The following is a 24,616-nucleotide window of genomic DNA, read 5'->3' as shown; positions in this document are numbered from 1 at the left end:
TGGGTGTTCACTCTACCACATGACAAGGATAGGGAACCCCAGGCCTGGAGGTCAAATACAGCCGCCCTTCAGACCTCTCTGTCTGGCCCTGGACTTTGAAAGTCGTATCAGCTCCCCAGCCATACCTCTCACTAGCCCTGCTTTTCACCTTTCCTTGAGTGATTTCTCCTAGAATACAGGTGATTCCCCACTTACGTGGGGTTACATTCCAGGGTCCCACATGCATAAGTGAAATTGCATTAAGTGGGGAGCACCTTCTTATAATCTTTTAAAGGCCCTCTCTGCTGCTGTCTCTTCAATCCATACCAAAAATGCTGTATTCAAAAATCTCCACAACTAGGGGCTGGTAGGAGGCTAGAGGTGGTGCAGGAAAGCAGCTACTACTGCTGCGCTACCCGCACATCAGCTGTTAGGTGGGGAGGCTCAGCAGCATAAACAAAGCCCTGCTGTGCCTCCGGTCTCTTTGAGGCTTCCTCCACCCACACTGATATCCTCTTTGGGCTCTGAAGAGGATCTCTGCATGAGCCATGAGGACTCTGCTGCTCTCTCCCGCCATTTCCAGGTATGAAATAAATTATTTATTTATTTCCCAGCACCACACATATACACTGTCAGACGTAAGTCGAAGGAGTATAAATGGGGGTGTCACCAGTCATCATTGCTATTGTTTGCTAAAGAGACAGAACTTTGAGACTGCCTCTTCCTTGCCTAAATGTAGGACAGAGAAGGGTGTGTGAGGATGTGTACAAAGATATGCATGTTGCAGTGCCCATTTTTGCCAAATAAGGACTTCTCTTATTAGTGCTTTTAAGGATGGGGATCCTCATCACGTGAGAATTGGTCCAGTAACAAAGCTTGCTTCCTCCTATGAATATCCTCAAGATCATAGCAATGTGCACACTTCCCATGAACTGCATCTTGACCAAAGTTTAGGCTTTTCATGGCAGATTATTTTAAAATACACATCAGTCTTAACAATTTTCTTATTTCCTGTTTTTGCTAAACAGAGCAACGAAACTGGAGTGATAACAGGGAACAAAAAGTCCTGGGCCAAATCTCTGTGGTGGCTCCCCCATTTCCCTCCCTCCCTGTGACCTACACCCAGAAGAACAAAGAGACAAAGAACCATCCCTTGCTAAAAGTAAGTTATTCCTCTTCCCCAATACTATCGGTTATTGTGGCAAGGCCTGCCAGCTTCTAATCCACACAGAACATCTTTGCCTTTAATCATCATGTGACTGAGAGAGATTTGCCAGACAGTGGCAGGAGAAACAGCATCTGCTAAACCTCTTATCATACTGCTACTGAAGGCACAGAGATATCCCTTAAAAGTCAAGACTAATTATCAGGTGGTTACAATAACTAATCATGTTTATTATCATCTAATTTTCCCAGTCCCCTCATTATGTTTCTTTCACCATCCCAGGCATTTTTAAAATGTTTACAGTCTTCTTTGCCTTGGTCTTAGTGTAAGCTGTAAAATTAAAAACAGGCCTATGTCCAGCCGATATGCAGTCACTCCACTGGGAGAGCAATGCTTAGCATTCATATTACTCATGTGGAAAGGTACACCTCTAAGAGTTCAGAAGTGAGGAGCCATATTAGCCCATTAAAATGGAGGGCATGGTGCTGAGCTCTCCCCCCCCCCACCTCTCATCTTCCGTTGTTCATCATTGTGGCACCCTCTTGACTTGGTGCCCATTGTGGGCGAACCAGTCACACTCCCCTAAATCCACCTATGGGGGCAAGTCATATCCTGCCTCTTACTTTATTGCACATTTTCAAAGTGTGCCGTTTCATTTACACTAATTCTGCATGAGCAGATCCCAGTAAATGTACATAGCATTGCATCTATACATGCACATGTGCGCACAAACACACAGACAGACACTAACAAACTATGCCAAAGTACACAGATGATCTTCTGGGCTAAATGTGGAAAATGTGCTGTTCTGTTACTTTAATTGAAAACTCAATATACAGTCGTACCTTGGTTGTCGAACGGAATCTGTTCTCGAAGTCCATTCGACTTCCAAAAACGTTCGACAACCAAGGCGTGGCTTCCGATTGACTGCAGGAGTTTCCTGCAGTCAATTGGAAGCCGTGGCGGATGTTCGGCTTCCCAAGAACATTTGCAAACCGGAACACTCACTTCTGGGTTTGCGGAGTTCGGGAGCCAAAACATTTGAGTCACAAGGTGTTGGGGATCCAAGGTACGACTGTACTCCTTTTTCACACATAGGCCATGTTGATATATTTGTGTTCTTTTCTTCTGGAAGTCACCCAGAGCGGCTAGGGCAACCTAGTCAGGTGGGCAGGGTACAGGTAATAAATTACATTATTATTTATTATTATTATTATTATTATTAGGCTTGCATGCAACTGTAAGCCAAAAATCTTGGTTTAGGATGTACACGAGCAGCATTCAACGCATTTGTAGTTGTTGAACAAGCCGCAATTCAGCACATAGCCACAGTTTCCTATTACAGGGTTGATGGCTTCAAAACAAGTCAGGATATGAAGTCATGTTTTAAAGTTGCCCTTATGCCCTGGCTTAATTGGTAGTCCATGGTTACATGCTGAATGCTGGATTGTTCTTCTGGTCACACAAAGGGAAAGGGGAAATGGCTGCAAAGGAGCTCTGTATACACAGGAAACTAGCAACCCATGGTTTCCACAAGCTTTGCAAACCAAATTTGGGGACCAAAATTGGAAACAATGGTTTCTAGCCATGGTCTGCAGGGCTTCCACAAGCTGCAGTTTGCCACATCAGATGGTTTATTAAACTGAAGCTTAACTGAGTAGAAATGTTCTGTTCAATAGGGCATCCAATGGCAACATGGACTTAAAAAATGTTTCTTGATAGAAACTAATAATAAATGAAAATATTCCCATAAACACTGATAAGGAGGCATATTATTTTTAGGATTTTTTTTGGCAACAACAGGTTCCTGAACAAGTCCAGATTGTCACATAAATTACTTTAATATACATCAGATTATCCAGAGGCTCCTTGACCAGGCTGTAGATACATTTGGTGTGACTGGCAATGTCAGTACATCAGTAAATACTCTGGAAAAATGGCTCTGGAAGTTCAAATACTCATTATTTGTAGGGACACTATCAACCAGACTCAAAATCCCATCAGTCCATCAAATGCTAAATGTGAGTCTCAGAATTGATGGAAGTGGAAACCAATTTCCCCAGCAGATTATTTAGATTTCCCCCCTTTCTTATGTTATCATACTGTTATCATCTGAATAGGCAGGTAGTTAAAAAATTGAAAGCTAGCCTACATCTTGTAAACAGGAGAAGCCTACTGGAGAAGTGTTTTGTTAGGCAAAACATAATGTATCCCATCCTGTAGATCTGGATCTACGTAGACTTTGTTGTCATAAACCTTTCTGACAGCCTCTTGAGCTGAAAGCAATTCATATTCAGAAACCTGTTTTCCATAGCGGTAAGTGAACTCCCCTCAGATTTAGATAGAGCTGAGATATTTCCCCCAGCTTCCCCAAATTAGAAACTTAATTTGATTAATAATAATAATAATAATAATAATAATAATAATAATTTTCCCCTCCCCATCTGGCTGGGTTTCCCTAGCCACTCTGGGCGGCTTACAGCATATATAAAACATAGTAAAACATCAAACATTAAAAACTTCCCAGGTGCCTTCAGATGTCTTCTAAAAGTTATGTAGTTCTTTATCTCCTTGATATCTGAAGGGAGGGCATTCCACAGGGAGGGTGCCACTACCAAGAAGGCCTTCTGCCTGGTTCTCTGTAACGTCACTTCCTGCAGTGAGGGAATCACCAGAAGACCCTCGGAGGAGGACCTCAGTGTCCGGGCTGAACAATGGGGTGAAGTCACTCCTTCAGGTATACTGGGCCAAGACTGTTTAGGGCTTAAAGGTCAACACCAACATTTTGAATTGTGCTCAGAAATGTTTAATTCCACATTCAGTTGTGAAGGTTGGACCCTGCCATACATAGTCTTGGCATCGTTAGGAGTCAAACTCCCTCCTCAGTTGCCTATGAGCCTTCACAATCCTCCACGAACTCCTTTCTCGCATGCAGCTGCCCCTTCCCATCCCAGTTGCCTGACTGGTAGCGACTATGAGGTCTCACTGCTAGGCACCTAGGATACCTGCTAATCATGATTACAGTATCTCAGGTGCAAGTGTTCTGGAATAATTCATGTCTAAGGTGTCTGACATCCATACTAAGGAAAGTATCCTGGGAGTGCCACACTCCTAGGTGCTGGCAATGCTGCCGTTCATGGTATCAGGAAGGGTACAGCACCTCAGCTTAAGATCTGAGCTAGAGAAGCACTTCACTTTGTATTAATCTGGGTGCATTTTATGACGTGGCATTAAACTTTGTATTCTAAGTCAGGTGAGTAGCAGCATTTGTGGCATCACTAGTTTTCTGAGACTCCCCAGCTAGCCCTGAGGTTATGCATTTAAAGCTTTTTACATTTCTACTACCAAAAGTGTACTAATTTCTTTTGCCGTTTTTGAAATGTTTCTGTTTCAACAGAATAAAATCCAACCTGAATAAAATCCATAAATAAACAACACAGATGATGGGGGGAAACAAAAAATCTTAAGACTCCCCACACATATTTCAAAGGTTTGAGAAGTACTTTTGAGAGGGGGGAAATCTTTAAAATTCTATGTTGTTTATTCAAGAAAACACCAAAGGGCCTTGTGGCCAATGGGTAGAGCCTCATATGTTGCTTCAAGGGCTGCATTATTAGCTATCAAAAGGCTGGTGTGGCAAAAATAATAATAATCTGCACACGTGATTACTGCCACTTAACTTCCCTCCCTAACCAACCACCATGTGTAGAAGTTAAGCAGATGGAAAACCAGGGAGCAAATTCCGATTGACAACACATTATGAGTAAAATTTTGCTGAATGACAACAGCTTGCAGTGATGATACATTTTAAATTCAATACTGTCTGGCCTTGATAAGAGTTTGGCCCACACCACAGAAACATTCTCAGCTATGTGTTTTTAATTTTTTTAACCACTTTCCCCCACATTTCATGTTTATAGTTTTACAGCACCCGCTCGCCCTCCCCCACCGAGTGTTGCCACATGACCCCATGGAGTCGAAAGGTATCAGAAAAAAGACTAACATAACAGCCTCTCACTCATTCTGTCCCTTTCCATCCCTAATCCTTTCTCTCGCTTGCTTTTTTTGGCTGACTAACTTTGTTGTCTTTATGTTATGCTCTTATCAACAAGGAACACCAACTTTTCTCCCCCACCCCTTGGTGTAAGTTTAATAGGTTTTACCAGCTCACAAGAGGGTTTCCCTTCACTAATTAGTTTTAAAGGCCCCAACCAAACTTGTCTCTGATGGGTTTTTTGTAGGGTGCTGAAAAGAATTAGACAGAGATTTTGGATAACCACAAGAAGACATCCAAACCATAGCAGAGCAAAGCATGAATTTGTTCTATAGACTGTTATCATTGCTATTGTTTGCTAAAGAGTAGCATTGGCAGACAGTCAGGGAGTCTGTGGTCAGGTCACTTCACTTTCTTTGTCCAGAAAGCTATTGTTATGCAGGGGAAGGAATCAGCAACAAAGTACAGGCTATGTGGGTCTCTCCCCCCACCCAACCGCCTTTTTTTTTTTTTTTTTTGCACGCATCAACTTTTTTCAGAGGTTACCTAGGAAACAAAGTCTTTTGTGCTAGTAGTTTATATGAGCTATTCATGTCTGCTGGGAACAGCACAAAAGCAGAACAGATAAAGAAAGCTGCAATGTTTTCCTAACCCAGGGATGGACAAAAATATTTTGGGGGAAGACTGGTTCCTTTTGTTATTATTATTTTTTGTGGGTTATTTTGCAGATGATTCAACAAGGTAAGCAAGTGACTTGCTTGTATTTTATATAAATAGATGTGAAGTGTGGTCTTCAGTGTACATGTAGGAAGTTAGGAATGCCTGCGAGCCTATTCGGGGCCTTCAGCCTTGTTAAGATATTTATTTATGAAGAAAACTATAGTTATTTGAAGGTGATTATCCGTTAGAAAATAGTATAATATTAAGCACTCTAGATAAAAGCAAATTTTGGCCCTTTAACTCACAGCTAAAAGAATTAAAAGTTTTTCAGAGTAAATGAGAGCCAAGGACAGAAAATCCATGTTAGCAAAGTAGGAAATGGAAACAGATGGAAACAAGAGGTGAAAATGTTTAGAACAGAACAGAAAATGCTTCGAAGTAAATTCCTCCAGGGCTGTGTACAAATAACAGTAACCAGTTAAATGGAAGAGTGAGAACTTTATAAAGCTCTGAAGGTAGTATTTCTGCCCTGTTGCTGAAGTAATTGCTGTTTTCTCAATAAGCATAGATTTCAACAAACTGCTTCTGATCTTTTACTCTCACTTGGTAAAACTACAAAGCATGACAGTCCTGCTTTCTTTTCAAAAAGTTATTCTTGGAGTTGGTTAACTAATCTCTCTTTGTGCCTATTTATCTTTTGTGCCTTGTAGCTTGGGTAGCACATTCTGAATTACTTTGCATGATCTTCTGAATGTTATTCTTAAGACTTGAAGGTGGTGGCTCAACTTTTGCTTTTTAATTTTTCTTTTAGTATACAGTTGCTATTGTGTGATATAAAACATATGTCCTGATCCTACCCATGTTTCCTTAGAAGTCAGTTTCATTAATATTCGTGAAACTTACTTTGAAGTTAAGGATAGGATCAGGCTCTTAAACTGCAATTCTAAACCCATCTGATTGGGAATAAGTTCCACTGAATTTCTGTACAAACAATACTTTGGATAATGCTGAATTCCATTAAAACCAGTGTAACTTGCCTTCAAGTAATTTTATTCAAGATTAGCCAGGGTTGTTGTATCAGTTATACACTGATAGACAGAAAGTCTACATGGAACTGATTTGATATGTTTATTCAAGTATATGTTTATCAAACTAAATACAATAATGGGACTTAAAACTTACTAAAAAGTTGCTAAATTGGCATGTACATATGGATCATATGTAGCAGGATACATCTTTGCAGAAGCTAAGCATTGACTGGAAGCTGTTTCCATCTTCTGAAAATTCATTTTAAACTACAGCTCCTAAATGTTTCCAGTATGTGAGGTAGTTTGACTTCCTGTGTTGAAAATGCAACGCGCTCTTCATTACTGCTTTCCTGAAACCTACTTCCAAATCTATTTTTTCTGATATTTTTTAAAAGTAACTTTATCTCGTAAAAAGAGTAGATACTGATTTTGATTGTATTCATTTACAGTCCCACCCTCCGGAGGAAGAAGATACAGATGTCATGTTAGGGCAGAGGCCGAAAAATCCAATACATAATATCCCTTCTACACTGGATAAGCAAACCAATTGGAGCAAAGCACTACCTCTCCCAACTCCAGAGGAGAAAATGAAACAAGATGCCCAAGTGATTTCCTCTTGCATTATCCCCATCAATGTCACTGGTACAGATCTCTTGTACTTCTTTTTTTGTTGACAAAAAGGTGGTTCAAGTCATTAATTTTATTACGGTGAGCATATCTCTAAACACAGGAGTTTATGATCAGCAAATGTAAGGTTTCCAAGGCAAGAACGTAACAAAGCTTTATCGCTTCAACTGTCAAATCCTATGCATGTCTACTCAAAAGTCAGTTCTACTTTGTTTAATGGGGCTTTCTTCCAGGTACATGTGCATAGGATTGCAGCCCAAACAAGCTATATTGGTAATCTCATGAGTATCCATCAACACTGGTGCTGTTATATCTGAAGTAAGATGCCATGGTTGCCTACAGAAGAACTGTCTCTGAAAGCCCTGAGATATTTTTTCTGTCTAACATTCCTGTTATGAGAAGAGCCTTGGGCTAACATGCAAGAAAATTGAAAACTTCTGCTTTCATTTGAGAAGCAACCTTGGTTCTCCATTATATCCAACCTCCAAGAATGGCAGTTAGTTTGCAAACCAGGAAGGATGGTTTTGGCTAACCATAGTTGGTTTTAACTAACCGTAGTTAAAATAAACCATTGTCCTCTAAGTTTTGCTATATCAGGGAACTGTGGTTAGTTCTAAAGCAGAAGTTTCTGATTTCTTTCCAAATAAGGAAGAGGAGGGAGGAGCAGCTAAGAAGTCTGAGACTCATACTGGTTTTTTCTCAAAATGGCAAAACCATGGTTTACTAAGCACTATGTCTGAACTCGCCAGTTCTCTTGTTGGTTCATTATCTCATTCCATGGTGAGAGCATTACACTAAATAGAAATATCCATGCAGTCTTCACCTAAAAAGTTTGTCTATCAAAAGCAGAAGTGCTTAGGAGAGTTAATTATATTACCCTTCCAAGTAATATATGCACATTTATCCTTGCTAATAAGGCAAGTTGAATAACCAGAACAAAATATACTTGTGCTCTATTGTGATAAAATTTATTACACTGGGCTTGTGGAATTATCAGGGGGCAGGGTATCCATTTATCTGAATTTGTGTTTTGATTGTGTTTGAAATCAAACCACGCAGGCAAGGGAAAACACTTCATCTGATGTCATGGTGACAACAGGTGGTGGATGTGAATATTCTTAGCTGCCATTCTCTTGGAGCATTCTTTGTGGATTCTTTTTTTAATTACACATATCATCAAGCAGAAATGTGGTTAAACTCATGCTGCAAATTTATACACTGCTTCAAGGATGGGCAAATTTTGCTTCCAGCCAAGGCCCCCCCCCCCGCCACAAATTATTTGGATACTAGGCTCATTTAAGACACTCATTTTTTTCTGCCATGTGGAATGGACAAAAATAAAGGAAGGTATAAGTATAAAGCAGCTCAGGACCAAACCAGACATTACAAAAGGGAGCGGAACAGAAGGGTACAGTCGTACCTTGGAAGTTGAATGGAATCCGTTCCAGAAGTCCATTCCACTTCCAAAACATTCGGAAACCAAAGCACAGCTTCTGATTGGCTGCAGGAAGCCCCGTTGGACGATTCCAAAAATAGTTCGCAAACCGGAACAGTCACTTCCGGGTTTGCGGGGTTCGGGAACCAAAACGTTCGACTTGCAAGGTGTTCTGGATCCAAGGTACGACTGTACTCTGTATTTTATTTCTTACTAGATGGGGAAGTAGTTTTGAGGGGCTGATTCTGAATGGAGAAATGGCTTGCAAAAAGGAATTACACACAAACCACTACCATGCCATCTCACTTTTGGATTTTGGTCTTGCCTAGTTGAATAGCTTTTATCTGAATAGCTGATCCCAGCGTCATATAACAAACTGCTCTTGAAATTTAGCTAACATTGCCCCCTGCCCCTACATCATTTCAAATCAGCTTGTCACATGGCATAGTGAGTAGGTTATTATTTGAGATTAATAAGTCTAAAACCACCTTGAGTTCACAAAGATAGTTTTGCTGCTGGTCAATGTGTTTAGGATTAGGGCACAAATTTCACTTTTGAAAGCTTCAAGAAATGCTGTGGCTTTTTTCTGTGATAAAAATAGGTTCACAATGACACCACTTTAAAAACTTGTAATAAAATCTGTTTCTAGTGTCCAAGCTATTAGAGATTATTCTGTTCAGTTGTTGTAGATATCACTAAAAGTTTCCAAATAACAGAATTGCCGGAATATCTTGAAAAGTTCAGAACCATTATTTTTCTTCTCCCCCCCTCCCAATGCATTGACACTTGTTCTAAAATAATGAAAGGCAGTAGGGTGTCGTAGTGCTTTTGTTCAATATTAAAGATTTCTGTTCACTTATTGCAGTGGTGTTGGTGATGGTTGGAATATAGGATTTTTGTCTGGGGTCTCCTGTAGTAGATTTCAAGAAGAACTTTTACAAGAAAGTTACTTTTTGGTGTTTTACATTTGTATGTAATGTACTCTGTATGTGTATGTCTGGGTATAATTATGGTTGATATAATTATACAGCATTGAAAGTACAGATTTTCGAATCAAGATTTTTGGTTTTTATTCCCTTCCTCTCTACTTTTAGTTCATATTGTTGCCTTTCAAATTATACCATGAGAAGCTTCATGTTTAGCTACTGCCCCGACACATTTGTTCTGAAGGGATCCTTGCCAAGTTATAACTCTTTGATGAAAGGAAATCTACTGTAACATCGGATGGTTTATTATTACTAAATGGAAACACAGTGTTTAATTTGTAAATGCATTTTTAGCCAGATGAATAGCTGGCAGGGTTTTCAAATTTGTTTCTAAAATTTAGTCTCCAATAACAAGTGAAAAACAAATTATTTAGATGCATAACACATTTTTGTAAAAATAATTTGAATCTCCTCCAGCAATGTTTTTTTTTTCGGTTTTTTGCATGTTATCTGTGTCCTGTTAAATAGCAGGTAACAGGAAAGCTCCCTGCCAGTCAGAGCAGATAGTATTGAGTTGGAGGGACAAATAGTCTGACTTACCTAGCTTCTAGGTGGAGGACACTGTTCTTATTTGTTGATAATCTCTTCCCAGATTAATTAGGGAAATACTATGTACCATGGATATACTAGATATCATTTGCATTAGAAGTGATGATGAAGAAAGCTTGTAATAAGAAGAAGACTGCTCCTTTTTAGAATCTTACTTTTAGTTCACACTTTGCAAATGCCCTTTGCAACGACAATGTCTTGCATCTGGAAACATTCACCCTGTTCTTCATGTGTTGACAACGTAAGGGTGTTGGGAGAAAGGGACATGTAGGAATCTATACAGCGAACAGGAAGTCAGACAGGACAACCTTACAAGGTAAAAACAGATATGTGATGTAATGACACGTAAGTGATGTGGCTGCTCTGTAATGACAGTATCAGCATTAGTTTAGGAATTCAGCTCAATTAAACACTGGTGGTAATTACTCATTACCAATCTAATTTAGAATTACTGAACCATGAAATCAGTGTGAACATTTAGATATGTCTCAGCATCAACAATGTTCTCTAAGGACTGATATAGGGAAAACTTAGTTGCATCCTCCTCTTGAGCCATCATTATTCTGAAACATGCGGTATAATAAGATAGGCTGGACTCACGTTTTTGCAACTGCCCCTTGGCTTCCCCACAATTTCATTGCAATGTAAGCATTAAAATAAAAAAAGTACAGCTGCCCAATTTCTGATCATCATCTTGAATGCTACTGTTCATTTCATAGATGTCAATGCCTGTATATCCATCATAAATGGACAAACCATTACAGTAAATGTTCCTTGCTAATGAGAGTGCCTAACTTTCCCTGCATCCCTTTCATTCCCCTCTCCTACCTTTTGTAACTTTTGGCAACGCAGGCTGCTCAGAGGGAACAGGGATCATAGAAGCAACGCTGTGGTACACGGTGATTTTTTTCCATGAGAGTTGTACAAGGTCTGCCTTATATTTATTTGCAGGCACAATCCAAAGTGCTCACATGACCTCCACTGTCTTCCAGTCATAACAATTTGTTTACTATTTCCAAAAGCTAATGAGACCTATTTATGGGTTGCAGGAGTTGGTTTTGACAGAGAGGCTAGTATACGCTGCTCTCTTGTTCACTCACAATCCGTACTACAGCGGAGACGGAAATTGAGAAGGAGGAAAACCATCTCTGGCATCCCCAGAAGAGTCCAACAAGAAATAGGTGTAGTATCAATAAAACTCTTCACTAGATAGCATTCTTAACTGCCTTAATTGCAGCAATAGCCTGCCTTCCAAACTGCTTTCCAAGGAACACTTCAACTTCAATGATGGTGGAGTTTCAAATCTAATGCGTTTGGGTATTGCTATTTTTTGTTTTGTCTTTTTTATTATTATTAAATACTGCCAGCCAAACTATATTACTTATTACAGCCTTCAGTCTTGATGCACAGTAGGCCTTACTGAGTAATATAGATATACGTGTCCAGCCCTTATTGTTTAAGTGTAATGAGTTACTTAATTTTTGTTGTATTCTTTTATTTTTGTTTGTTTCGATACCCATAGTGTGTACATAAAAAGTAACTAGATTCAGTGAAAGTTTATTCTTGTAGCCAAGGGACCCATAAGGTAAAGCAGTGACAAATGATATGATGCAACGTGATGATGAAGTGTCACTGATTTTATACAGAAGACCAGTTGAATATTTATGCCAGATAGCTCTCAATGTTTGAAAACTTTCCCAAATATTTTTCCTCTTTTCACATTTGTCTCAACCTTTTTTAAAAAAATTGTAATGATAACATACATGAGATGTGCTGACTTGGCTCTTTTCTATACAAATGTTAAGTCAGTGGTAATCAGGGTCAAGTCCACTGGACCTAAGAATCACAGACTTTTTCTACTGGCTGCATACACACCATACATTTAAAGCACATGAATTTCCCCAAAGAATCCCAGGAACTGTAGTTTGTTAGGCATTGTAGTTCCTTTCTTTGGAGGGATCTGTGAGTTTTAAATGTCCTTTAAATGTATGGTGTGTACACAGCTCACATCTGTTGTACAATGACAGACAATGAACTGAAGATTCAAGCTATCATAATATAATACTCAGAATTTAGATAAGGGTGGTTTGCTTATTGCCTTGCATTTTGTACTTCTCAAAGGAAAAGCCACCAAGGAGGGGGATGACTTGGCATGATGAGTTTGGCACTCACTTCTGATGCAAATTGCTTGTTCTAATAGACCCCCCCCCAAAGCAGCTTTCCCTGTTGAACAAGGGATATAATGTTTAAGCACATCTGCTTGAACCATCTCATTTGGCCCATAGCAAATCCTTTTTCTTCATGTTAGTTACTGTTGTTGAAAGGCTTGGACAGGGAGGAGAAAAACCCTATGTGATGCATTTTTAAGGCCAATGTAAGGGACATAGCTTGTCAGCCAACTGAAATGGTGCCTCACAGAGTTTTGTGTGTGTCCTAGATTCTGACGAATCACCCGTAGCAAGAGAGCGGAATGTGATTGTGCATGCAAATCCAGACTTCTCTAATAACGTCAACAGGAGGTCAGGTACCAGAGACTCTGAGTGCCAGACAGAAGAGATCCTTATTGCTGCCCCATCCCGGAGAAGAATTCGAGCTCAGAGGGGTCAGAGCGTAGTAGCCTCCCTGTCTCACTCAGCTGGCAACATACTGGTGCTGACAGACAATGGTGACCCCATGTTTACAACATCAGTAAGCAACCGCATCAGATCTAGGAGTCTTCCTCGTGAAGGTGCTAGAGCCAATGAAGGGGACCACAACTCTGGTGCCAAAATGTCAGCATACGATGCAGAACACTTTCTAGCAAGCCAAGAAAGGATCTCCACAAAAAGTAAAGATGTCATCAATACCCAGTGTTCACAAGAACACCATCCCATAGGTTTAACTTGTTCTCAGCATCTTCATAGTCCAGACTGTAATTCAAATGAGAGGGGGAGGTCAAGGTTGTCAAGGATGGCAGATTCTGGAAGCTGTGATATTTCATCAAACTCTGATACCTTTGGAAGTCCCATTCACTCCATCTCCACAGCTGGAGTTCTTCTTAGCAGTCACATGGACCAGAAAGATGATCACCAGTCATCCAGTGGGAACTGGAGTGGAAGCAGCTCAACATGTCCTTCCCAAACATCCGAAACAATTCCTCCTGCTGCCTCTCCCCCACTGACTGGTTCTTCACACTGTGATTCAGAATTATCCCTGAACATTGCCCCTAATGCCAATGAAGATTCTAGTGTCTTCATAACCGAACACTACAGTGATCAGCTAGATAAAGTTAGAGGACACAGGACAAGTTCGTTCACTTCCACTGTAGCGGATCTACTCGATGACCCTAATAACAGCAACACGAGTGACAGTGAATGGAATTTCTTGCATCACCACCACGATGCATCCTGCCGCCAGGATTTCAGCCCTGAACGCCCCAAGACAGACAGTCTGGGATGTCCAAGTTTTACAAGCATGGCCACATACGATAGTTTTATAGAGAAGACACCATCTGACAAAGCAGACAGTAGCTCACACTTTTCAGTTGACACTGAAGGCTATTATACCTCCATGCACTTTGACTGTGGTCTCAAGGGAACTAAAAGTTATATTTGTAACTATGCAGCTGTGGGCTCCGAGAGTGGCCAGAATGCAAGCGTTGCTTCCAGTCTCACTAACTGCGCCTGGCAGGATTACGTAAACCATAGGAGGCAAGGAAAGCAGAGCATCTCTCTAAAGAAACCAAAGGCAAAGCCAGCCCCACCAAAACGCAGTTCATCTTTAAGGAAATCTGACAGCAGCATAGATCTTCCTGAGAAGAAAGAACCAAAGATAAGCAGTGGGCAGCAGCACATGCCTCACACTTCCAGGGAAATGAAGCTGCCACTCGAGTTTTCAAACACACCTTCGAGAGCAGAAAACACTAGTCTGCCAAGCAAGCAGGAACTCGCCTGGGAAAATCAGGAGGAGAGCGGATTAAAAGACCCTCCATTTGACACCATGGACATCCCATCCTTTAAAGACGAAGGTGCTGAACAATCTCACTATGCAGATCTCTGGCTTTTAAATGACTTGAAATCGAATGACCCTTATAGGTCTTTATCCAATTCTAGCACTGCTACGGGTACTACAGTCATAGAATGCATAAAGTCGCCAGAAAGTTCTGAATCACAAACGTCACAGTCTGGATCAAGAGCCACCACTCCCTCCCTCCCTTCTGTTGAGAACGAGTTCAAATTGGCTTCCCCAGAAAAGTTGGCTGGCTTAGCTTCTCCTTCAAGTGGTTACTCAAGTCAGTCTGAAACACCAACATCATCTTTTCCTACAGCTTTCTTTTCTGGGCCCTTATCCCCAGGGGGGAGTAAAAGAAAGCCAAAAGTACCAGAAAGGAAGTCCTCATTACAACAGCCTTCTTCTAAAGATGGCAACGTATCTCTAAACAAAGATCTAGAACTTCCAGTTATACCTCCTACTCATCTTGACCTAAGTGCTCTTCATAATGTCTTGAATAAACCATATGCTCACAGACACCAACTACATGCTTTTAATTACAATAAACCGAGTATGGTAGAAGAAGCACTGAACTCCAATCCTCCACAAGCCCTTGCAATCACACCTTCAGTTCTGAAGTCTGTACATCTTCGATCCATTAATAAGCCCGAAGAAGTGAAACAAAAAGATCATACAGAGCTCCATGTTCAAGGAAACACTTTATTGGTTACTGCCATTTCTGGTAAAATGAAACCACATGTAAGCAAGAAGCAAATATCACGACAATACTCCATGGAAGAGGCCATTGTGTCCTATGTTGATGTCTCTCCAGTACAGATAACCCCAGAACAACTTCACATGGCTAACAGTTTGTCTTTCAGTGAAAAGAATACCTGCAAACAGATGGTGACCTCAGGAAATGTGGGTGCTCCAACAGCTAAATATGTAACAGATCAAATGCATCGGGTTCATGATTTTTTACTAGAGAGTACGCTAAATAAAGCCTGTGGCAGTTCTGCTGAACCATTTCCACAAGGCTCAGATGACCTTTCAAGCAATTCTATTGGGAAAAGAACCACATATGGATCAGAGCAGGAGAGGAGTCTTGACCTTGTGCAGCTTCAGCAAGAATTACCTGCATACCGTGAACAAAAGTTGGAATACGAACCTATACATGAAACTATGTCCCAGTCTGGCCCCGCAGGTGGGGGAACAGACATTGGTCATCAGCTAAAGCATCGGCTTGATCCAAGTCAACATGATGACAAAGTGCCTGGGAATATCAACTATGAATCAGAGATCTCAACTGTAGATTCACTCAGTGAAAAATCATCTGAGCAGGAAAACGAAATTGTGTCAGGTATTCCAACCAAAAGTGCCTCTGATGAGAGTGACAGCAGAGCAGCTGAGTCACAAAGGACCCCAGATGATGATGTCTTAAAAGGTACGTTCGTAACTATTTTTGTTCTGTTTGAGTGAGATGGCTTTCTGTGGTGGCAGTTCACAGAGATCAGCCAGCTGACAGCTCCATTTATTTTAATGGAGCTTTGCCAATACTTTTCAGCAGAGAGAGAAAACCTACCATGCTTTGCAGAAATATATATATGTGTAGGAATGAATTTGCATTTCTTTTTATTGCAGTTCAGCTGTGAAAAGAGCAGTAACCCTTTATAACTAAGCATTATTTTGACAGATCATCCAATATTTAGAATAGATTGTCTAGTGCCTGTCATTATACTAGCAGGTCCATTAATTATTGAGCAAGTAGATTACATTAACCAGCTCTATTGTAACATGTGGGAAAGTGTTTGATTAAGTCTCAGTAGGTCTTCTCTTTTTGTTTTGAAGAATCTTCCCCAAGTGATGATTCCATATTCTCACCCTTAAGTGAAGATTCTCAAGCTGAAGCAGAAGAAGCTTTCGTGTCTCCAAATAAGCCTCGAACAACAGAGGATCTATTTGCAGTTATTCACCGGTAAGCTCATTTTAGGGTTATTAAAAACAGCAAATGTGCTATTTTCATGGCAATAGGAATAGACCTAAAGTAAATCAATCAACTATTCAGAGCAGCGGTGATAAACTACTAGCTTTGAAATGTGGATTCTTCAATCCACTGCACAGGAATGTTTGTAATGGTCTTCATGATATACCTCATTTATGTTTTTCTACTTGTCATTCATGAGCAACAACCTTGTTACTGGGAGTTAAACTGAGGACAGGGTGAAGGAAAAATTGGATCAACAGGTCCAAGTAGCAGTCAAGAGAGGAAACAGGAATGGGAGAGGCTGACTTTCCAAACCTGGTGCAGACATAGCAGATTTGCAATAAAACCTCTTCCAGCTGTTGTTAAGAACCTGCTCTGAAGACTACATGAGGGTTGTGTAAATGCATGGACACATGCAGTGCTTTTTTCTGGGGGGACGCAGGGGTACGCATACCCCTAAACAATTTGTGGATCTAAGTTTGGCTTCATTGAGGGGGCAGTATTTCAATAGGAGTAGGAAAATGAGAGTATACCTAAACATTTTTTAAGGAAAACAGCCCTGCATATATGTATGAGATCTGTAATAGCACTGCTAGGTCTCCCCGCCCCCTACTTGTTTTTGAGGCGGGACAGAAATTATTTTCAGATTCCTGTGTTGGTCAGAAGCTCACCCCCCTCTCTACTGAAAGGAGGACAGGGAGCTGTGTGAAGCCTGACCCTTGGAATCATAGTCATCACCCTTGTGATTTCTGAGCCTGTTAGGCATTGCTCACTTATATTTGTTTCTCCTGTAAATGCACAGATGCAGAAGTCATTATACTGTACTGGTAAATATATTAATATAGTTCAGTTTTATAGATGACGCTGTTTACTGTCTATATAATTGCAAATATCTTGTGATCTCGCTCAGCAAAAACAGTATGAGATAGGTATCAAAGCTGTGAATATGATGGCTTCTTCCCTCCCCATTACAGCTCAAAAAGGAAAGTACTTGGAAGAAAGGACTCTGGAGAGGTTTCTGCAAGGAACAGATTGAGAGCTTCATCTAGTACTAGCAGCGTGTCTTCTAGTGCCAGCAACACATCACCTGCGGCTTCAACTAATGTTCCCCCTACAACTGGTGCAGCAAGCCCAGCAAGCAGCCAGCGATCTCCTGGGCTTATTTACAGGAACGCCAAAAAGTCCAACACATCTAATGAAGAATTCAAACTGTTGCTCCTGAAAAAGGGCAGCCGTTCTGATTCTAGCTACAGGATGTCAGCCACAGAGATACTAAAGAGCCCTATTTCACCCAAATCTCCTGGAGAACTAATTGGGGATGCTCTTCAAAATGCTGATGAGTCTCCCCAAGCCTCATCAAGTGCCGAGGCATTAGCTCCTCTCTCTCCTTCCACTCCGAGAATGAATGCAGAAGGGATTTCCTCAAAAAGCTTTCCAACATCAGCATCTTCAAGAGTGGGGCGGTCACGGGCACCCCCGGCAGCCAGCAGTAGCCGCTACAGTGTCCGCTGCAGACTGTACAACACCCCGATGCAAGCCATTTCCGAAGGAGAGACTGAGAATTCCGACGGGAGTCCTCATGATGATCGATCTTCTCAGAGTTCCACATAGGCTACACCTGGACCAGAGCACACTTCTGACTGTTAAATGGGAGGACTCTGCAATCACTTGGCTCACCTGACTATAAAAGGCCAATTCTGTAGCAGTCAAATACCATGCAGGGCAATATTGATGCTTGAAAATGCTAAGGGTTGCTTAAGAGACTGGGAGATGAGAAGATGATCTGTAGCTATTTATTACTTCACATTTTTCTATAAGTAGAAATTTACTAAATGGTTAACTTTCATTTCATTTGTCTTCATGTTTCTCATTGTCAATGTAGATTTACATTATCCAATTTTCAGAATTCCCTCTGCCCCTCCAAAGATGTCATTTAGGATCAAAAACATTACCTTCACTGTTGTGCTTCCCTAGGGAAAAAACATTAAATTGCTTGAGGAATTGGTATTTTTTTACATTAAAATGAACAGAAACAAAATTTAGAAGAAATGAACAAAACAGATGTACATATCCATATTTTTGATAAACATGTGTAAATAGAATTATCAGAGAGAAAATTGGTTGGTGGCAAACGATAACCTTGTTGAAAGACAAAAAAAGGATTAAAAAAGGTACTGACTGTATTCTGTGAATACAATTTTAATATCAAACATAATTTACATATCTACCACTTGTAATTGAATAATGAAAGCCTCTAATACAAATTTAACCCTTTAATTTGGGAAAATCTGAATAAAATATTATTATAAGATTAATTTGATATTATCTGATCAATTTTCTTTCCAAAAGTGCTGTTCCAAACAAGCTAATTTCAAAGAGCAGCTTGTGGCAAGAGGCTTATTGGCAGGCACTACAAATACAAACTGTTTATAAACCAGATTTGCAGTTGAGGCTTCTCCCAACCCCCTGCCAAGAATCTAGAGAAGTGTAGTTAGTCAGACTGCAGTTGGTAAAATGAGAATAATATCAGTCTCTTAAATCAAGTTAATCCTATTGTCTCTTCCCAGACATCTTCCTCCCTATCGTATTTGGCAACCTGTGGGGAGTGCAATTTATATAGCAAGGAAGGCTCACAAAGATGATTCCCTCGGTGTGTCTTCCTTTGCATGTAAACAGCAAAATTCAGAAGCATGGGGGGGGCAGGGACTTAGCAGTCCAAAGGTTGCCCACACATGCCACAGAGACTCATAGCCCCATTACACTACAACTCCAGGATTTCTTGGGGGAAGCCACATCAGTTAAACGGATTTAAGTTTCTAGTGCCTCCATAACCATAACAACAAGAACAACAACAATTGTTCGGGTAAAAAGCACACTTTAAATAGGAAAATAAACACCTCCCCCTCTTCTAAATGCAAAATATGAGCTGTCAGACTTTACTCTGATGTTTGACACTTAATTTGAACAATGACTGTAAAGAGGGGGCAAGTATAAGGAAATGTTTTCATATTACTACTACTACTAGGCTGTTGGGTGACCTAGTCATAACCTGGTAACGTAAATCTTGAAACAAGATTAGTTTCATGTTCATAAAGTAAATAACTATTAAGCATGCAACAAATGCTCTTGATTCATCAATAAAATTGTGTAACAACTTTTCAGTGAAGCTTTGTGCGGACAACATTCATGCTACCTAAATATTTAGAAAATGACACTGTGAAAAAAATAGCTGAGAAATAGGTGTATGTATGCATACTTTATATAGCTTACTAAACTTGGAATGGGGAAACTCTTTGGTCTATTATGCCAGCCACATACAGCTCAGTTTCTTTTGGTCCTGGCTTTACCAGAAATGCTTAACAGGGTGGGAATATATAGTGGGTGGGGTGGAAAAGGAATCCAAGCAAATACTTTGAATAAATGAAGGCAGGGAAACAAAAGCTGGATTACTTGAAGTTACTTGAATTTCCTTGTCGGAAAACTAGGAGCAAAAACAAATTGATATGAGATCAAGTACAACAGGGGTTTTAAAAAACACTCATATGCACAAAACAATGTCACTATTTTTAGAATAGAATATTTTCCATAGATGCATCAGTTTCCCCATTGCAATAGACTCCAAAATCAAATAGACATTCAGGCCCAGTTTTCTAAAATGCAGTCCATTGATATTAACTCTGGAATACAAATGCAGGAAGGTTTAGTGCTGAGGGCAGTTTTAAGGAGGAATGTGTTGTGCAGTACAGATTGAATCAAATGGCAGAATTAAGTTGATAGTCACTAGTAAGTCTACAAGTAAGTTGGCTTCAAGCAGAAATAAGTTTTACTAGGAATTTAGAAGGAGTGGAAAGCAGAGGGAGGATTACTTTTTAGTTTGCTCATAAGGGTAAGCTTAAATATATTGTTTGTAGTTGAAATGATTGAGCAAATAACAGCATTCAGAATTAGTCACAAATTGTTGAAGTTCATCTTCATCAGGGGCTCGTGAAAAATATACAAGGTTTTCTTTTTTTAGGTTTTCTTATAGTCCTCCAGTGTGGCAAAAGATGAATGGTAAGCATGTGAGTAAAAAGACTAGTGAGAACAGGAAATCACTGGCCCAATTCTAAAATTTGCCATGCTGGCAAATAAAGATTTAGGATGGGCCATCTGCACTTCTGAGCCGGTATGTTGTCACTAACTATGACAACATTCTGGCACACTGCAGAGATGTTATGGAGGTGGAGTAGGTAGATACGCTGGGGCAGACATTTAGGATCTGGACTGCTATAAGCAAAACCTAACCTAAATGTTTGGTAGGGATGTGTAATAGAGAGGTGTTAGTTAGTATTACAAGCAAGTCTAATGGTGCAATCCTATGCATGTTGTCTCAGAAGTAAGTCCCATAAAGTTAAAATGGGACTTACTCCCAGGAAATGTATCCAGGATTGCAGCCTAATAGAGCTACTAAGCAAGCTCTAAAAAGTGGTCAAAAAGCAAGTGAAGTAGAAAGCATTAGTGGGTTGACATGATTCATGTAGTTTTTTAAAAAAGAAAAGAACAATATAATAAATTTGATATGGGAGGCACAAGTGCCATTTGAGGCCACTTTTCAATTACTGCCAGAGTACCCTTACAAACTCCTGACGCTAAGACAACTGAGTCTTAACTCTTGGTGCTAACAATGGAGCATCACCAATGGCATTGCTTCAGTGTCACAGGCAGAAATATCACCACCACATGTTGAGGATCCAAGTGCCAAATTCATTTGTTTAAAAAATGCTAATGTGTTTTATAGCAAAACTGTTATATAAAACAGCTGAATTGGTTTCTCCAAGATGTCAGTCTTGTAGGTGCCATCCACAGTGCATTGAGGCTGGCAAACGCCTCCATTGTGGATAACACTCCAAGGCATTTAATGATTTCGTATTGATACCACAGAGAGCTATATAAATATAGAGAGATATATTTAAAAAAAGTACATGCAACTTGAATTAGAAGGCAGTGAAACACCTTCTTATGTAATGCTCACAAAACTATCATATAAAAAACTTATTTTGTTTACTCAAAAATCTATGACAAAGTGTTTCTATTTTCTATTTATCAGATTAAAAGCCCAAATGAATATGGATTGTAAATCCACTTTAAAATATATATATTGGCAAACAACCCCTGATTCAGCAATAGATGGTTGGCAAATGGAGCTCTGCTGCCCACAAGGGTTGCTCCCGTTAGAACTGAGGATGGGGCATAACTTTATGCACACAATGATGCCCTTTCATTGACGTTAATGGGAATAACCAGCAATAGCTCCTTGCCTGTGTATGAGTGCATAGATCTCTGGACCAGGGTGACAAAATTTGGAGATAAAAACAACCTAAATCGACAATCTTATGCACGCTTTCCTGAGAGCATGCCCCATTGAATGCAGTGGGACTTACTTCCAAGTAAACATGCATAGGATTGTGCTCACAAATAGTGTCTTCAGAGCCCTCAAAACACATCCCATCTTGAAACAGGGTATAAACACATAAGTAATTTGTGAGCCATCATTCCAACTTGCAATTATGTTGTTTGCACTGATGTTACAAGAATGGTTTTTGAAGTTATGCAGCTGTTTGTTTGATCTTTTCTTTCAATAACATTTTTTTTCCTATTTTAATATTGTGGCAGCATAGAGAATATGGATTAGCTGAAGCAAATAAAGCATATGTTTGCATTTGCCAAAGGTCACTGATAGAGTGCATTTGCTGCAATTGTGGCAGATTTAGAGAAATACTGTAGGTTATGACTTAAAAGTTTAAAAAAAAAACCAATTAAGAAGGTTACAGTGTAACTATTTTGGTACTATCACCAGTTCATGCTGGCAGAAGAGACAATGGTTTATGGACTTGCATCCATTTTGTATTTTTGTAATATTTGTAAATATGAACTTTTTAAATTGTTGCAAAGATGGTTTCTTTTGTAAAATGTTTTCAAAGTTTACATTAAATCCAAGCCTTTGTATATTTTAGAGCTGTGCAACACTTTAAGTCTTGTATTTATTTTTAGTAAAAACAGTGACAGTTTCATTGTGAACCCCCTCTCTAAAATGTGTCAGAAAAGTTTGATTATCTAGGAAGTGTGTATAGAAATGGCAAATAAACGTGACTGCAATTAAACTGCTCCATTCTCTTCGCTTCACTGCAATCAATGCAAGAGCCGCACTGCTGGATCAGCCCAAACATCTGCCTGATCCAACATCCCCTTTCCTACCACAGCCAACCAAATGTCTCTGGGAAGCTCACAAACAGGGGCATGAAAGCAACAGTCGTTCCTTACAGTTGCTCCTTACCAGATTGTGCTTCAAATGTATGCCTCTTCTAAACCCGGAAGTAGACAACAGCTCTCCTGATCTATCGCCAACGATAAGTCATATAGTGCAATCCTCTGTATGTCTGCTCAGAAGGAAGCTCCGTCCATTGAGTTCAGTGGGACTTACCGCCAAGTACATGAGAACATGATTGCAGCAGACTCCTCCAAGGATTTGTCTAATCCCCTTTTAAAGCCACCTAAACTATAGGCCAGGGATAGCCAATGTGGTGTCTTCCAGATGTTAGACTACAACTCCCATCATCCCTCCCCATTGGTTATGCTGGCTGGGGCTGGTGGGTATTGTAGTCCAAAAACTTCTGGGGGGAACCACATTGGCTACTCTTGCTATAGGTCATCATAATCTATTGTGGCACCAGATTCCACAAATTTATTATGCATTGTTCAGATTTCATCTTTGCTCAGTATTATAATGTAGGAGTTTTGGATTAGGACCATTAGATGCAAGTTAAAATCCCAACTCGGCCACAAAGCATTTCTAACAGATACATGCTAGAAACAAGAAAATTAAGCAGAGGGTAAAGTTACACAAGTGTTCATCAACCAATAGCAGAGCCCCAGCTTCATACCACTTGCACACACCATCACCTTTATTATTCTGAATTTACTATTGCTATACCCAACCCTGAGCACTTGTGATATCAAACAAAACAAAAAAATCAAACTAAAACACCAAAACCAGTTTCTTAAAAGCTATTTTACTCAGATTTTATTTTGTCCTTTTGTACCATTCCAAGTATAAATGGTCCACTTCCAGGGTATATGCAATCATATGCATGTTTAGTCACTCAGAAGCCTCACTGTCTTCAACAGGCCTTGCTCTCTAGCGAATGACTTCAGGATTCAAGCCTTTGTTCAAGTTATTGCTTACTAAACATGCAGTGGCTTGTGTGCTGTTAAGGCTAGCTACGGTCAAAAAGTTTGAAATCTAGATTTTAGGGCTTTCACTGCTACAAATAATCTCTGAAAGAAAGCCCCACTAATCACACATCGGTTCCCATAGTTTCCCTTTTATGTCTGTCTTGTCAGGAATCAAAAACTAAATCAAATTGTGATCAAAAATAATTTTGTGCAAAAACAGCACATTTCAATCTTCTGTTGTTGCTAAATAGTAGAAATTATCTATGTGTCTTATACGTACAGTGGTACCTCAAGTTAAATACTTAAATTGTTCCGGAGGTCCGTACTTAACCTGAAACTGTTCTTAGCCTGAAGCACCACTTTAGCTAATGGGGCCTCCTGCTGCTGCCGCACCACCGGAGCACGATTTCTGTTCTCATCCTGAAGCAAAGTTCTTAACCTGAAACACTATGTCTGGATTAGCGGAGTCTGTAACCTGAACGGTACGTAACCTGAGGTACCACTGTACTTTTAAAAATTGCAGGTGGCAAGCACTAGCTTAAAAGAAGCACATTTCCTAACTCAGGGAAGCCTCTTCTAAGATAATGTCTACTACAACATCTGAAAACAGTGAGAGCACACTTCATGCTCTGTAAGTATTTGCTTATAGGCAAGCAACTTTGCGAGCGCATTCACCTGCAACTTATATAATCAAGGTACTGGTTTCTTTCATTCTTTGAATCCCTCTGCCATCCCCTCACAACCGAACCAAGTGAGCAGCGAGGGAACAGTGGCGCTGCCAGCGACGGCTGCATGTGCCGCAGAAAACAGAGCCTGTTGAGCGTGTGCTTGCCGTCACATCCTGAAATCTCGTGGGGTGGGAGAGGCGACGGAGGGAAGGGCGCTCTCTCAAGGCCGTTTCCCGCAAACGCTGTAAGGGACAGGCGAAGCCACCACCTCAGCGCGCCCTCCCTCGGCCGCCCGTTTGCCAGACGCGCCCAAGTCCCTACTGCGCAGCCGCAAGGGTAACCGAAACTGTTTTGTGCCTC

The 24,616-nt window shown here is 40.3% G+C and overlaps 1 protein-coding gene and 1 long non-coding RNA gene across 7 annotated transcripts in view; one reads left to right on the top strand and one right to left on the bottom strand.

Annotated features, from left to right (window-relative positions):
• Positions 1-22,516, top strand: part of NHS (NHS actin remodeling regulator) — a 249,886-nt gene extending 227,370 nt beyond the window's left edge. For 4 of the 6 annotated variants that reach the window (XM_053387128.1, XM_053387131.1, XM_053387130.1 and 1 more), the window contains exons 3-9: positions 1,008-1,141; positions 5,065-5,127; positions 7,276-7,468; positions 11,473-11,604; positions 12,861-15,836; positions 16,241-16,367; positions 17,351-22,516. In XM_053387128.1, coding sequence (XP_053243103.1) covers positions 1,008-1,141; positions 5,065-5,127; positions 7,276-7,468; positions 11,473-11,604; positions 12,861-15,836; positions 16,241-16,367; positions 17,351-17,987 — 4,262 coding nt within the window. In that variant the 3' untranslated portion in view covers positions 17,988-22,516. Of the gene's footprint in view, positions 1-1,007; positions 1,142-5,064; positions 5,128-5,153; positions 5,880-7,275; positions 7,469-11,472; positions 11,605-12,860; positions 15,837-16,240; positions 16,368-17,350 lie in introns of those variants that run through there. The other 2 variants (XM_053387129.1, XM_053387133.1) reach the window with 2 other exon arrangements.
• LOC128413183 (uncharacterized) lies at positions 19,618-24,561 on the bottom strand. Its single transcript, XR_008330267.1, has 2 exons — positions 22,690-24,561; positions 19,618-19,857 (listed from the first exon to the last, which is right to left on the bottom strand). It is a non-coding gene; the product is annotated as an uncharacterized LOC128413183 (long non-coding RNA).
• Positions 24,562-24,616: the final 55 nt, after the last annotated feature.

The sequence above is a fragment of the Podarcis raffonei genome, chromosome 4 (assembly GCF_027172205.1).
Source record: "Podarcis raffonei isolate rPodRaf1 chromosome 4, rPodRaf1.pri, whole genome shotgun sequence".
Taxonomy (NCBI): Eukaryota; Metazoa; Chordata; class Lepidosauria; order Squamata; family Lacertidae; genus Podarcis; species Podarcis raffonei.
The sequence above is the reverse complement of the archived record's forward strand: the minus strand, read 5'-3'. Positions and strand labels throughout refer to the sequence as shown.